The following is a 16,316-nucleotide window of genomic DNA, read 5'->3' as shown; positions in this document are numbered from 1 at the left end:
GTTTATTATGGTACCTTCCTTAGTGCTCCACTGCACAAAGACTACTAAATATAAGAAATGGAAAATATTTCATTTTCTGTTCATTCATTTATAGCAATAGGACCAGATTACACAAATCAGTGAACATGCGCTCACTCAAAAAATTTAAGCTCCTGTGTTTTATTGGCCCACAGGTGTACACGGTTGTTTTTTTGAAAAAGGAGTTTTTTTGTGAATCATTCCTATTGATTTGAAGCCACAAATTTAGTGGAACTTTTATTTATACTAGCTGAGTTTGGCAAAACCATTATTGTTGAAATTGGCTGTGAATAGTAGCGGGAGCTGACATCCCGCGCTCTGTACCCCGTAACCAACACTGACACAACACTGTTACCAGGGGGCACAACTATAAGGTTCATGGTGGGAGATATAGGAGGGATGTCCGAGGTAGGTTCTTTACTCAGAGAGTGGTTGGGGTGTGGAATGGACTGCCTGCTGTGATAGTGGAGTCGGACACTTTAGGAACTTTCAAGCGGTTATTGGATAGGCACATGGAGCACACCAGAATGATAGGGAGTGGGAGAACTTGATCTTGGTTTTGGACAAAGCTCGGCACAACATCGAGGGCCGAAGGGCCTGTACTGTGCTGTACTGTTCTATGTTCTAATAATGTCTCTAACCTCCAAGATTAACTTGTTAATAATTTGTTTAGCCCTGAAGCCTGTATTTTGTGATGCCCTCCCATAACACCCTGATCCACTCCTCAGTCACCACCAACAGCATCTCCCCTTCCCAAAGCACTGTCAATGCAAATGCAAAAGATACGGCACCGTTTCCCTCTTCTCCCTTCACTGTCCAAGGCCCTGCATACTCCTGAATGAAACAACGATTTCCACATGCCTCTTTCAATTTAGCCTACTGTATTTTCCACTCTCAATGTGGTCTGTTCGGCACTGGGAAAACAAAATTTTGGTTGGATATCTACATTGTGGAACACCTCTGTAAAGTCCAGTTGCCTGTTATTGTAATTTCATCATGCTCTCACCCTGACTTCTCATGTACTTGGCCTTCTGCACTGTTCCACTGAAGCTCCATATAAGCTGAAGGAATAGTGCCACATCATTTAATTAGGCACTCAACAACCTTCCAGTCTTGATATGAGTGCAGTACTCTCAGGCTGTAATCTATGCTCCAATTTTGATTGCTTTTTCTTTGCTGGATTTAACTTTTTAGAATCATAGAATAGTTACAGCATAACACTTCTGGTCCATTGTGTTAATGCTGGCTTCCTGTAAGATGTCTCAGCTAGTCTCACTCCCCTGCCCTTTGCCTGCAGAGCTGCAAATTCTTTTCTCTTCGGGAGCTTATCCAATTCCCTTTTGAACAACCGGATTGTATCTGCATCTGCCAAACTTTGGGTGCATTTCAGGTCCTAACCAGGGGCTGGGTAAAAAGGTTTTTCCTCATGTTGCTGTTGTAAACATATTAAATTGATGTCCTCTGGATCGCAAACTTTCCATTAATGGGAATGATTTTTCTCTGTCTTGGTCTTAGGATTTTGAACACCTTGATCAAATCTCCTCTCAACCATCTATTCTCGAAGGAGACAGCCTCAGCTTCTCGTTTAGTATTATTTTCCACTTTTATTTACATTCATGGGAACTTGCTTTTGTTCCTTGTCTCATCACCATGCTCTTTAGCCTTACACCACCACATATGTTTTATTTAATCTCTCCTACCTTCCACCCTTTTGTAGTCCTTTTTGTTTACCCCCCACCCTCGTTTTACTTGTTATTACAATTATCTATTATATTTCTAACTTTTCCCTGTTCTGATGAAAAGTCATCGACCTGAATTGTTAACTGTTTCTCTCTCCACAGATGCTGCGCGACCTGCTGAATATTTCTGGCATTTGCTTTTGATAATTGTGATGCAATACTGGTAAATCGTTTTTCATATAGATCTGTAAAATCCAGTAATCATCTATCTTAATTGATCAGTGAGTGCATTTTGTCTCTGAGTGCTTTTATGCCTATCCAGTTGCCAGCAGACAATGCAAAATTTAGTATGAAAATGTAAATGTGTAAATGAAAGTAAAATTGCATTTATTTCACCTTTTGAAATGAAGGCTACAATGATTCTGCTTTTTTGTAACTATTAATGCAAATCAAGAGAGCAGACTTTGACAAAAATGCATTGGCCATTATTTAGTCTTGAAGCTCATCTGTTCAGGTGAATCAACCCTTTACAATCATGTTAAAATCTGAGCCCTTCAGAGGTCAACTTCTTAATTATTCATTGCATTAAATGATACTTTTTACATTCCCCTTCCAAAAAGGCAGGGAGTAGAAAACAAAATCCAATCTTTATAGGAATTTTTATATCTCATGGTCAAATGAAAATATCAGTTTTTTTGCTGTGCAAGATGTGTTGGAAAATTCAGATGTTTGTGAGATCTCTACGTATTTTGACTTCAGTCTAAGGGTACAGTTTTCAATGGAAATTGAATAAAACGAAATTGAAACAGACCAGTATATTTTAATAGTAATCTGCTTTGTTATTTAATTTTATAGCAGTCCAAGTCTTGCACAAAAATTATTGTTGACAGCACAGGATGAAACTGGCCAGAAAATCTTTCAAAGAGCTGGCAGTGGGCCAAATGACCTTCTCGTGTACTGTATCCATTCTGATTCCAGAAGCATTAGTTAATAACATTCCATAAGAATTAAAAACAACATAGAATGATGAATCTGCTATTGTGGAAACAAAATTGGAAACTAGAATATTTTATTTTGGAGTAGATACAATCCTCTTGGAGACCATTAACATTTAAAGAAGAAATCCATACACCCAGCAATTAATTGACAATAATACCCCATGAAATTTCTTGTTTTTAAACAACACTTTATTGTATATCAGAAAAATTAAACAAAGTAAGCACTATTAACATAACACTATAGTTTACAACTACGTATATTGTGAACTCAGTTTTATTTTTTACTTCCCCTCACCAAGAATTCCCATATACGTTATAACAACCCTGAGGGTGCATTCACTTCTCGAGAAACCAACCCAAAGGTATGCCACAGCCCTTCGGAATTCACTTTACTTCTCCTCAGTGTTCCAGCTGTGCTCTGAGGTAAGAGGGTCCTTCCATTAGCTTTTTTTGTCTACGCAGTCCTGCACCTTTTCTTTATAAATATTACAACTGTGGATGCCTCAGCTCCTTGTTCAGGTTGCCGGCAACTGTCCAACTGCCTTCCCACAGATTTCCACCTTACTCTGCTGACTGCTTTCTACCACAAGGCTGTGAGGACTACACCAGCTCAAACTGGAGCAGATCTTCCAGGTGCTTTTCCCTCAAAATCCCAACTGAAATAAAGCCCTCTCCAAATTCCACACAACAGATGATGAAGTTAGTATTTCTCCTGCTTGAAGAACTGGCCTGACTATCATCTTGTGTTGGCCCTCTCAATCGGTGAGATGTAATTTACACCAAAGCAAAGCTGTAGTGGCCTCTGTCTGATCCCCAAACTGCACTGTTTGCTTTTGTTGATAAACACACAAATGAATCAAACAAAAGAACCTTCCAACCAAGACTCCACCCTGAATCACGATGGCAATGTGAAATGCATTGGGATGGTTCAAACTGAAATGCAAACAAATAATTTTACTTTCAAAATAACGCTTTGATTCTGCAGCCCGTGTGAATAACTTATATTGCCAATTGACTTTTATAATCCTCTTTTCCAGATTGTTAGTTTTTAGATCTTTTTATGGAGATAACAATAGAACTCCAGCCCTACCAAGAGGTCCATTATTTAAGTTTTTCTTCACGATCAACTTTGACCTTGTAAGATAAACACAGGTTAAACTTAGGCTTGTTTGATATGCCTTCACATTTGGCTTGTTTATCTGTTTCTTAACCAGCCTTTTCCATTTACCTTGTATTTATCATATTAATCTCCAACCTATAAGTTATATTCCTAAAGCTAAAAGTCATATTCTGAAATACATGAATTATGACCTAGATAATTTCGATGTGGAGATGCCGGCTTTGGACTGGGATAAACACAGTAAAAGTTTTAACAACACCAGTTAAAGTCCGACAGGTTTATTTGGCACGACAGTGCAGAATCGCTGAGCAGAAACTGATAGCCAAGTTCTGCACACATGAGGACGGCCTAAACCGGGATGTTGGGTTTATGTCACACTATCAGTAACCCCCACAGCTTGCCTCCTGGACTTGCAGAATCTCACTGGCTGTCCTGTCTGGAGACAATACACAGCTCTTTAACCTGTGCTTAATGCTCCCTCCACTCACATTGTCTGTATCTTTAAGACCTGGTTGGCTGTAGAGATTCGCATTCTAATCAGTATTCTGTAACTTGATTTTGTGTCTCTGTATGCCCTGTTTGAGAGCAGATATCCACTCCATCTGACAAAGGAGCAGCGCTCCGAAAGCTAATGGCATTTGCTACCAAATAAACCTGTTGGACTTTAACCTGGTGTCGTTAAAACTCTTACTCGATAATTTCAACAGAGTTGACAATTTATTTTTATGGCACTTTGTTAGGAATTGGCAATGATGCATTTGAAGTGTCTGAACTCTAACCAAGTTGAAAGAAAGTTGTTTTTTTTACTCTCTTTATTGAGATCATGTTCTGAATTATGTTAAGATACTCCTCAAACTACTAAAAACAATTAGAATGACCTCTTGCAGAAATGGCTTTTCAAGCCTTAAGTTTTGTAATCCACAATTAGGGAATTGATTAATACTTTTCAGTTAGCTGATTAGATCAATGGTGTTTACATTGGTGACCTCTTACTATTGGACCATTTTGCATGGTGGATATCTTTGCGTCCGAAGAATCTACGTGTAGCCACATCCCAAAATGTAAACAAGAGGGGAATTGGGAGGCAATCAAGTTTATGTATTCACACATGAGTCAATTTGAATGACTTTTGAGAAAGCACTAAGATGGTCCTAAAAGTTAATCTTCAAACAACAGTGTTTCTATGTTCAGATAAGTGGTGGCACCCTTTGGTAATTTACGTTTGTTTGTTGATACACCTCCAAGAAGACACTGCTACACACACAATGACTAAGTACTAAGTGATGAGTTATTTAATGATGGACTTTTAAACATGTTCAGGGATCTAAAGAGCATCCATATGTACCATTTTTATTACTTTTTCATGGAACAAATTCTTTAAAACTAATAGACAATAGGGTAAGGAAAGGAGGACATAGCTCTTCTATAAAAGTATTGAGGGGAATTTTTTTTAAACGCATCCTCGTGACTTGGGTGAAATTTAATTAACATGTTGGCTGTTTACTGCAGTCAAATGATATGCACAACATCATGTGATATATTGTCACATAGTCTCCTGTGAAATGTCTGTAATAGATGTTCTCTTGTTTTCCAATCCCTCCATGGCTCTCCTGTCCCCATCTCTGTCATCTTTTGCCCCACAACCCTCAGAAACATTGACCATCCCTGGTTTTAATTGCTTCACTTTGGTGACTATGATTTCAGCTGCCAAAGCCCTAAGCTCTGAAATTTCTTCCCTACATTTCTTCACTTCTCATAGAATCCCTACACTGCAGGAGGAGGCCATTCGGCCCCTTGAGCCTGCACCAACAACATCCCACCCAGGCTGTATCCCCTTTACCCCATGTATTTACCTTACTAGTTCCCCATGGCCAATCCACCTAACCTGCACATCTTTGGACTGTGGGAGGAAAACGGAGCACCCGGTGGAAACCCATGCAGACACAGGGAGAATGTGCAAACTCCACACAGAGAGTCACCTGAGGCTGGAATTGAACCCAGGTCCCTAGAGCTGTGAGGCAGCAGTGCTAACCACTGTGCCACAGTGCCATCCTTACAGTTCTCAGTCACATTGTCCCAAATTATTCCCTATCTCTGTTCCTCTTTCAAGACACTTCTTAAAACCTACCTCTTGTTTTTAAAAGACTGCTTTAAAAACTCATTTTAACTGAAAGGTTGTGGAACATAGTGGCTGAACATCAGATGTGCATTTTTTCAATTGCCAAGTTGATTGCTATAAATTGGAAAAAAGCTTCTTTAGTATGGTTAATATTTGACACAATCAAGACACTTCTTAAAGCCTACTCATCTGCCCAAATATTTTCTTAAATGACTTGGTGCCAAATTTTGCTTAACAATACTCTGATGAAACACCTTGGGATGTTTTATTAGCTTAAAATGCTATATAAATATAAGTTATTGTTTAATTAGACCATTCAAAATTTATAGATTGAATTTGAGAATACAGCTAAAATCCTATTTAAAGGCAGCTAGCTATCCTTTGAATGACAACTATTCTTTGGAAACTTTATAAATTGACAAATTATTTTAAAAGGCAGGTGTTTAGTTTGTAATTTAGCAAATGTACATCTTTTTTTAATTTGAGATGCAGCACAGTGGTTAGCACTGCTGCTTCACCGTGTTTGATTCCTGGCTTGGGTGACTGTGTGGAGTTTGCACATTCTCACCGTGTCTGTGTGGGTTTCCTCCGGGTGCTCCGGTTTCTTCTCACAATCCAAAGATTGGCAGGTTAGGTGGATTGGCCATATTAAATTGCCCCTTAGTGTCAGAGGGATTAGCTAGGGTAAATGCATGGGGTTGTGGGGTAATGGGGAGAGGGCCTGAGTGGGATTGTGGTCGGTGTAGATCGATGGGTCAAATGGCCTCCTTCTGCACGGTAGGATTCTATGATCAAATTATTGTTTCGATAGTTTATTTCAGCAGAACTACTAAGAAGGTAGGTGGGTACTGGAGGATGTGACTCCCAGCTACCATGGTGTCCTGGAACTTGATTGATTGCCTTTTGAAATCAGAGGATGTTCCCAGAGTGGCCTAATTTCTTTCATCTCTCCTCGGAGATTGTGGAGTTCTGCATGAAGAGGCCCTGCTGTATAGAAGTATATGTTGTGACAATTAGAACAGGCTTTATAGAACAGCTGGTCTTTTCCAGACCTTTGTTTTGTATCATGAACAAAAAAAGACTAGTTAGGTTTGCATAGCCCATTTGGTTCAGTGGGATATGTTTCAAATTTGTTGGGATTTTTTTTTTGCCCCTAGCTCCCCGTGTGCGGCGTGCCCATTCATCTGTGCCACTTACACCTCAGCCCAAGAAAACAAAGAAACACTCACTGGAGGACATAATGGATGGTATGATGGAGAAGTTCATTCGTTATAGTGAAGCTGCTGATGAAAAATTTCTTCGTTACATGGAGGCATCAGAAGAACGGTTTGCTCGCCTTGAGCAACTCCGTATGGAAATGGAGGAAAGGATGAGACAAAGTGACAGAGAACATGAAGCTCGTGTTTTATTCATGTTGGGACAGATGATGGGCCATAACATGGCTGACTTTCCCTCCACGTCGTCAAATGCTGAGGGTGAAATAACTGAAAGGAAAGTATTTTAGGTCACGGCTAAATTCACTATCCAACTTATTCACTTAAAAATGAAGTTGTATCTTTGTAGCGCATTTTTATTTTATATACAGTGTGTTTTCTGATGTGATACAGGTTCATAACCAAAATATTTTTTAATTGTTGGTAAACTTGCATGTTGAGTGGTAAACAATTTTGTTTGGAAAAACTATTTAGAGAAATAGCTCAACAGTAAACCAGCCATCTCTTTGTTGGCTAATTTCTGGGATGAGGGGACTGCAGGTGAATGGTTTTAGTGAAACAATTGAGTTAATTATTAAATCAACATGAAGTCAGGAGGAAATATTTGTAGCAATGCTACGATAAGACAAAAGTTAGGACTTCAAAAATAAGATAACTATAAAATCAATCACTAATGTTCTTTCATATAACCCTAAGTAAGAGACTGTGGAGATGACCCAGTGTGATATTTCCATGAAGGAAAATGTTGCATTAAGTCTACTGCCAGGCCATCGTTTTTTCCATTTATTTCACAGCACTATTAGAAGTGGTTTACTGCAGCTTAGCCAGTCATTCATTCTATTGTTTCCCTCACAGCAGTTACTATCAGTATGTAATGCACTTAGCAGTTCTTCAAAAAAAGGAAATGTTACAACACTATATGATAGAACAATGTTCCATATTGAGTAATATGGCATTTGGTACAGTATTTTGTATAACTGAATCTTAACACCAATGAATTGTGAGCGAGTGAATGTGTTTTTTATCAAATGTGTTATCTGTTCCCTTTGGCATTTCAGTTTTAGCAAATGCACTCAACGTGGCCTTAATGGGACCTTTTCCCTTGCTGTGTTGAATGGCATTTGCTCAGACCAGTATGTTCACAAATTGCCATTACCTTAACAGAGGATCCAGCCTTCTGTTATCTACAGAGCAATAGCTATTTGTTTCTATTTTTAAGAAATGTATTTCCTAACATTTTTAAGTATCACTTTTACAGAGTCACCTTACTTTTGATCTTTAATTTTCAGATGATGTCAGAAGTTCTGATAATTGAGTTTGAATTTATGTTGTAATAGCCACAGATAATGATGTGCATTTTCTTTGAGATACATGCGTTTCAACGTTCGCCATTGTGAAATTAAATCGAGCCAATTTTGTTTTAAAAAATAATTAGTAACTCCCAGGGACTTGTAATGAAAAGTTTAAATCTTTTACCCCAAAAAACAAATACAACTATGTGTAAATATGTTTCTTGACAAGATAGAATTGTCTCACTAACTGTTGTAAAAAAGAATAACAGCTGAGCTGTTCTGTCCAAATTGAGATACTCTTGACAGGAAACCTAAAAGCCTTAAACATGATTGGTCGATAGTGATTTCTCACACAGACATCATTTGTAAATGAATCTGTCAGCGTTGGGATGTGAATCACAGGTGCTAGTTAATGAACTTTATTTTCTTATCATTTACTCTTCGTAAATATTACTAGATTAAGGTGCTGAATACAATTAAACTGAAAAAGGTTATGGTAATGATTGTTGGGAAAGGACAATGTGATTGATTATTAAGCCCTCCTGAGAAAGTATGCTTCATTTGTTGAAAGACGCAAATGTTGAAAGATGCTGAATACTGGTAATTACAAAAAACTTGCGTGCAGAAGTAGGTGCATATTTTCAGAGAGTTTCTGTTTATAGGTTGTTTTAGTTTGTTTACTTAGTAACTGTAACTTAATGCCAGTAGGTTTCAGTCTGTATAGAATCGTAGAATCCTACAGTGCAGAAGGAGGCCATTCGGCCCCTTGAGTCTGCACCAACCACAATCCCACCCAGGACCGTTCCCCATAACCCCATGCATTTACCCTAGCTAATCCCCCTGACACTAAGGAGCAATGTAGTATGGCCAATCCACCTAACCCGCACATCTTTGGACTGTGGGAGGAAATCAGAGCACCCGGAGGAAACCCACGCAGCTACGAGGAGAATGTGCAAACTCCACACAGACAGTGACCCAAGCCAGGAATCGAACCCAGGTCCCTGGAGCTGTGAGGCAGCAGTCCTAACCACTGTGCCACCATGCTGGCCCTTAACTTGTGCTTAATTTATATCCTTCTCTAAATAGATATTTTCGACCTGCAAGCTCTCTTGTTTACTCGCAGAATACATTAACCAAAGAGAAGTGTTACAATTTCCGTCAGGACCGTTAACTTTTAAAAAGAAATTTGAACTTGCAGTTAATAGCTGAAAAGGTGGCGCAACATGATTATCGCATTTTAAGATACTTACTGTAACAAACAGACTAAAAGCACTAGTAACTACACACTTTTTATTGCAGACAACCTATACTTTAAACTATAGAACAGAACTTTAAACACAATCAAAAATCACACCTCACAGACACATTTTACTTTGTCCTTTAAATAGGTAGTCAATTCTCCTGGAAATAGTGATTCTTACCTCCCAAGTTGTTCTTGCCCTTTCTCAGCATGGGAGCTGTTAATCTCTTTCAAAGCAGAGAGTGACCTCTAGCACAAGATAGACAAATTTTCCAGCCTTGCTTTAACTCCTTGTGAATTTTGTTTGTTCAATCAGAGCGACATTTCTCTTCCACATTACTACGTGGTGAACCCACAGTATCTTGCCGCTTATATCTGCTCTCCAATTCCCAGATCCTGGCAGATTTGGTAATCTTGTCTGTGAGTTTTCAAGGATATCTTAAATCCTTTCTCTCTCAAAGCCATCTCCATGGCAACATGAATCACATGGGCCTTGTAGAACTGCTGATTAGCTATCCTTGAAACCCACCAACTCTCTTTAATCTTGGAAATAAATGCAAGGTTTATGCAAGGTTGATGACAGCCTGATGGTGTCAACATTTTTTCTGAGACTTTTGAGACTATCTATCTTACTAACTATTCAGTGTTAGTTTACCATCTGCTGCCATTGTTTCCCAGCGCAAATCTTCCACCTTCTTTCCCGAACAATCAAACCACCGAGGCTTGCTGTCAGGCATTACATGTTTTGAAAAACATTACATGTTTTGAAGTCCGCCTGACATTACATGTTCATTTTACTTTATATTGAAAATACAGTCCCAAAACAGAAGTCTTGTGAACTTCATAATTGCAAAGCCATTTTTGTTTGCTATCTTTAACCATACAAATCATTGATTAGCTCCCCCAAGGAAGAATTTATATTTTTCATTGACAAAATAGCCACTGCAATGTTCAGTGTAGGGTTGGAACAGATCCAGGTGTCTGAATTATAAATATAATCCAATTATCGTTCAAGAAAAAGCAAGTCCCTGTGAGTGTGTTGAGTGCACAATTCATTTGAACTTTGAACAACTGAAATGAATTATCTAACCCACAAACTGTGAAAAGACCTGCTCTTCCCACAGTGGGAGAGGAATCCTTTCTCTTTCACCTTGAAGTATTTTTACAATTTTGTACTGTAGAATAGATTGTTACTGAAGTAAAATAAAAGCTTGCTGTTGAAATTTGGTTTCACAGTGTGATCCATTTTCAGAATGTCGAGATCATGCAAAGGGTTAACGTCCAACTTAGAGAGGAATAAAAAGAAAGGGGAAACAAATGTTTTTCCTAGTGTGTGCGTTAATCTTACTAAAGTGAAAGAGATACAGTGCATAATGTTTTATGCCGTTATTCTGGGAGTAAAGAATTAGATTATTTGGGAGAGCAACAATTCCAGTTCCAAACATGTAAGGGACAGGAGATCTGAGCTATTATTAGCAAAATGTTTACTTGTTTGTGACTTTTGTTTCTTCATTTGCATAATCCCATGGATCTAATTTTTTTGTGTCTGAATTGTGTTCAATCGACAGTACAAACAAAATAATGAGTGGGAAGTGACCTGATTTCAGGCCCTTGCTAACTTTGTTGAGTGGTTCTCCAGAAATTAGTGTGGGTTGACTCTAACTTCAAGGCAGCTCAGCTGAGATAGTTATCTGTTTGTTAAAAAAACAACGTATATGCTAATTGCCCAAATTACAGGTAAGATGCCTCGAACAAGCTATGCACTTGTTTTATTTTATTTGTTTATATTCACATAATTTCTTACCTGTTTTTCTCACTTGAGTTCCTTTTTTCTGTTCTTTTCCTATTGTTTATCTTCTCCAATACATATGAGCTCCTGAGAACAGAAATTCAGAATTCAACAGAGATTATGCGGGGGAGAAAGCAGCGTTACCCACAGAGTAGTGGTGAATGCAGTTGGACTGGCGAGTATGTTGAGCTGGACAAAAATTAGTTTCTGTTCAAATTTGAGCACTGAAGTTGATTTAAGTGATTGGAAATGTGAGAAGGAGGAAAGTTTTCAACATTTCTTATCAATGTTGAATGTAAAGGCAATTAAGTACACTGATTGCAATGGAGATAAAAACATTTTGGAATAGAATGTAGCACCTATCATTTGTATAACTGATCAGAAAGCGACTTCAGAACATTTCCAAATTATGCTCTTCACTCTGATGCCTTTTTTTAATTCACAGATCCCAATTGATTCTTAAGTAATTTTATCCATTTATTGTGTTTCAGTTCCAAATTACCTTTGAACTGTTACATTTCCACTCTACTCATTGTATCTTCCAATATTTGTTCTTAGCACATATGGCTTATTTTGGGGGAGGGGGAGGTATTTTATAATGGTTACTTCTGATTTTGGCTTATTTAACTGTAATGCAGAAATATGTGGAACAGGATACTCTGAGTATTGTGCCTTATTGCTACTGAATCTCAGGTGCACAAATTCAGATTGTTCTGCCAAACCTTTTATCCCAACCATAATTCTTTTTTTTACTCTTCCATCCACCCCCCCCCTCCCCCTCCCCCCCTTTAACTTTTCAGCACCATACTAATAGTTCCATATTTACCAGCTCATGAATTTAAGCACCCTGTGAAACGGCTGGGGTATGAAGACACCCAGTTAACAGCACTGCTGGGATTTCATGGTTTTGCCTGTTGTTTACAGGGGCTTTGAAGGTAGTTGATGGATTTTTCTGCAGAATTAAGCACATGGAGCCTTTATTATCTGACTGTTGCTTCAGTTACTATTTGAGCCAATTCCTCATCTATCTTTATTTTACAATAAATTGTGGCTTAAACATGTGGTTAATTTTTCAGCTATTCCAGAAATTTTGTATTGATGTGTTGAAGGATAACAGTCATGCCTTGATACTTTTGTGACATTTTGTAACTGTTATTAATATTGAATGTGATTCATCAAATCATCTAGATCAGACTCAAACATTGATTAAAATGTATGGTGTCAATAATTTTAAAGTCAAAATGTTTCTGTCAATGCAGATTTCCTTCACCTTGTAAATTTTGCTTCCCAGGTTTTGTCTTGCTTCAAGCTTCAAAATGGATGAGTGGCAAATGTCTCAGTGGCCTCAGATAACTGCTCTGACACCTTCCTGACACCTCTTTTGGCCTCATTATTCGGTATTATATAAGATGATACAACCAAGATCAGCAACTTGCAATCTAAAAGAAGCTAAGTGGCAAATTGAATTTTAAAATTTTTAGAAGGAAATTATTTATTATATTTTGCACAACTAATCTCGGTAAAGTGTTACATATTTCAAATTTGCTGTAACTGATATTTGAGAAATCAAAATAGTAAGTGTCTCCATTTGACTTCCCTTGGTTTCACCAATTTGTGGGGAAAATTCACCACAGATTTAAAAACATTTCCCTTTCCAACCAAAATAGGTGTCTTGCTCATCTTTTCAGATCGCTCAATCTTAAAAGAGCTCCTTAGTATTTTTCCAAGGAACAAAATTAGAAATTTATATCATGACTCTGAGCTGTTGATTTTCATGTGTGTTGATGTGTGGGGGGAATCCAGTATTCACTGTTTTAAGACTGTTAACTTCATTATCAGTGCATAGGAAAGGATAAGTTGTCTGAATGCATTGTTACTATCTTTACCATGTGAGCCTTAAGATCATTTACTGTAAGTTGGTAATTCTCTGCTGCTTCAGTGTCTTCATAGTTCTTACACACGATTGCAATTATAACTTAATTGCACCTGTGTGGCTGTCAGATCAGCTATTCAAAATGTCAGTCAAATGTGTGCACTCATGCTGCTATTCTGTCATCTGATTGGGTAAAATTCTATTGATTTTTAAAATGCAGTTGAATTTTTTTTGCAAAATAGGTTTCAATATTAATAGTAACTATATTGAAAAGCTGCAGTTTTTAAAATGGTTGTAAATACATACTTTCTGTTTCTTTAAAGCTTTTTGAAAAGAAGGAAATGTGAACAGTTTTGACACATCTATTTATGTAAGCACTGAAATGTTATCAATCCACCATATACTGAGAAATATTACACTAGTAATGTTGTCAGGAGTCTTCAACTTGGATGAAGATGCAGTGGTACTTATTAGTCATAGATCTTTCAAGTTAATGAAAGAACAATAGTACCTACCTGTCACTAGTATGATATCCTAGATTTTTCCAGTGTGTTATAAACTGGCATGTGTTCGAAGATTATTCTAATGGTGTTTATTTTCAGTATTGTTTTCCCAAATACTGTAAAAATGTGACATAAGCATTTGTTTCTCAAATAAAAAAACCTTCAGTCCTTAAAAAATGTGTTTTTACCTTTGTTGTGGACAATTTTCAGTGTACGTCATTGTTTAACAGTTCAGCCATAGCATTGCTGCTTTGTGCTGATGAAGCTCTATTCAGGCAATGTTAACAGTATTTGTTTCTTTACAGATGCCACCTAACTTGATAAATGTTTCTAGCGTTCCCTAGTTTTACTTAGGTCTCCAGCACTTTAATAATGTCTTGTTGAAAAAAAATATTTCAAAGTACAATGAAATGTTACCCAATTACAGCTTTTGGATGTACCAATTCTCTCAATACGTTATAAAAAATTAATTCTGAAAGCCGAGTTTGATCATGTATATAACATAATCGGCACAGCCATTGGGATTGCCTATTTGCTGTTTAATCAATGTAATTAAAACGATCATTACAGGAATGTGGTTTGGAACTGTGTATGTTTATTTAAATCTGTATTCCAAGTAAAAATAATTAGATTTCATATGTGGAGAGTGTGTTTTATCAGGACTCTGTGATTTGAATTCCAGACCTATATAGACATTTTGCAAATGAACCATACAGGCACAAGTTCTTTCATGCAACTTGTTATTTGATGTTTCACAAATTTATGAAGTTTCATTTGCTTCTACTTCTTGTGTAAAGTTTTTAAAATGTCAAATAGTAGGAGGTGTTCTTCTGAAGCTTGAATCTGATTATATTATGAGGGAAGAATAGTTTTCCACATATTGAACTGGTAATTTAGCAGGCTTGGAAATGCTTGATGGTGAAATTGAAAAAAGGTATTCCATCCTTCAGGGTGATTGCAAATAAATAAAGTGCTCAAGCAGAACAAAAATCCATCCATGATTGATAATCTTGTGTAGCAATATCTTGAGTTGGAAAAAATAGAAGCATCTCTAACATCTCTTATGTGATTTAATTTGTTGCATACATAAAATATCCAAGGATTTACATAACTGAATAAGAAAGTTACAGCAATCACAAAATTGACATGAAAAACCTACATAACAAACCATACAAACTGGAAGTCCTTAATGAGTAAAGAAATTACACAAGTCTTCAAAATTTCCAACTGAGCCTAAAAAAACACAGCTGGTAGTCTTGCCTTTGAGTGCATCATGCTTGCCCAGGCACAGGTCTAATGGGGGAAAAGCAGGACATTTTCATTCTAAGAGAATCTAGATTCAGGAAGGCAAAGTTAAGGAGAAAAACTTCAACATTGCTGCAAATTAACAACTTCTGTTTCCAAAGGCTATCGTCATGGACACTGGTCCTGTATTTTCACAGGAGAAAAGTTTTACAAAAAGAGCAAAGCAAAGTAGCGTCAAAGTTCCAATAAAAGGTTATCAACCTAAAACGCTAACTTTTTTTCTCTCTCCACAGGTGCTGCCAGACCTGCTGAGTAGTTCCAGCATTTCCCATTTTTATTGCAACATCTACAGTATTTTGCTTTCACACTAAATGGACTGGTTGACCTGAAATTAAAACTTCTACGTATTTATGAGTAAATAATTTTGCCTAAAGATACGTACCATTGTTATAGCAAAACAAATAAGTAATTTTAAAAAGTGCAATTATACAGAGTTCTGTTTCATAGACCTTTTTAACTGGAAAAGTCAATGATTAGTAAATAGTTCTAGTCATAATAAAAGCAAAATACTGCAGATGCTGAAGGTTTGAAATAAAAACAAAAAGAGCTGAAAAAACTCAGCAGGTCTGGCAGCATTTGTGGACAGAAAAACAGAGTCCCAATCAAATCATTAAGAATTAGTTGTTAGTAATGTTTCTGTTTCTGTTCCAAGATGCTCAGGCTATTTCTTTTTGCAGTCCGTGTAAAATGTCCTTCCTGTGCATGGTTTTCGTTACCGTGCTCACCAGAAATGAAAATTGTCAGCATTTGAGACATTGGGTGTGGATGAGATTCACAAATAAGTTAAATTCTTCAGCCTAACGCATTTCCTTGTATGGACGATGGGATTGCTTGGTTTTATTGGTCGATATAAGTGTACTCGGGGTGCATAAAAATTTACTTCAAGATCAAACAAAATGGTCATAGAAAGCATCATAGAAACCCTGCAGTACAGAAAGAGGCCATTCGGCCCATCGAGTCTGCACCGACCACAATCCCACCCAGGCCCTGCCCCCATATTCCTACATATTTTACCCGCTAATCCCTCTAATCTACGCATCCCAGGACACTCAGGGGTAATTTTAGCATAGCCAATCAACCTAACCCGCACATCTTTGGACTGTGGGAGGAAACCAGAGCACCTGGAGGAAACCCACGCAGACACGAGGAGAATGTGCAAACTCCAC

The 16,316-nt window shown here is 37.5% G+C and overlaps 1 protein-coding gene across 2 annotated transcripts in view; it reads left to right on the top strand.

Annotated features, from left to right (window-relative positions):
* The window catches only part of LOC144507060 (myb/SANT-like DNA-binding domain-containing protein 2), a 32,696-nt gene extending 21,796 nt beyond the window's left edge, over positions 1 to 10,900 (top strand). Inside the window, exons 2-3 of one of the 2 annotated variants that reach the window (XM_078233722.1) lie at positions 1,860 to 1,920; positions 7,092 to 7,347. In XM_078233722.1, coding sequence (XP_078089848.1) covers positions 1,860 to 1,920; positions 7,092 to 7,209 — 179 coding nt within the window. In that variant the 3' untranslated portion in view covers positions 7,210 to 7,347. Of the gene's footprint in view, positions 1 to 1,859; positions 1,921 to 7,091 lie in introns of both variants that reach the window. The other variant, XM_078233720.1, reaches the window with a different exon arrangement.
* The last annotated feature ends 5,416 nt before the right edge of the window (positions 10,901 to 16,316 follow it).

Source organism: Mustelus asterias, chromosome 18, assembly GCF_964213995.1.
Source record: "Mustelus asterias chromosome 18, sMusAst1.hap1.1, whole genome shotgun sequence".
Lineage (NCBI taxonomy): Eukaryota > Metazoa > Chordata > Chondrichthyes > Carcharhiniformes > Triakidae > Mustelus > Mustelus asterias.
Note: the sequence above shows the minus strand (reverse complement) of the source record. Positions and strands in the feature narration are given on the sequence as shown.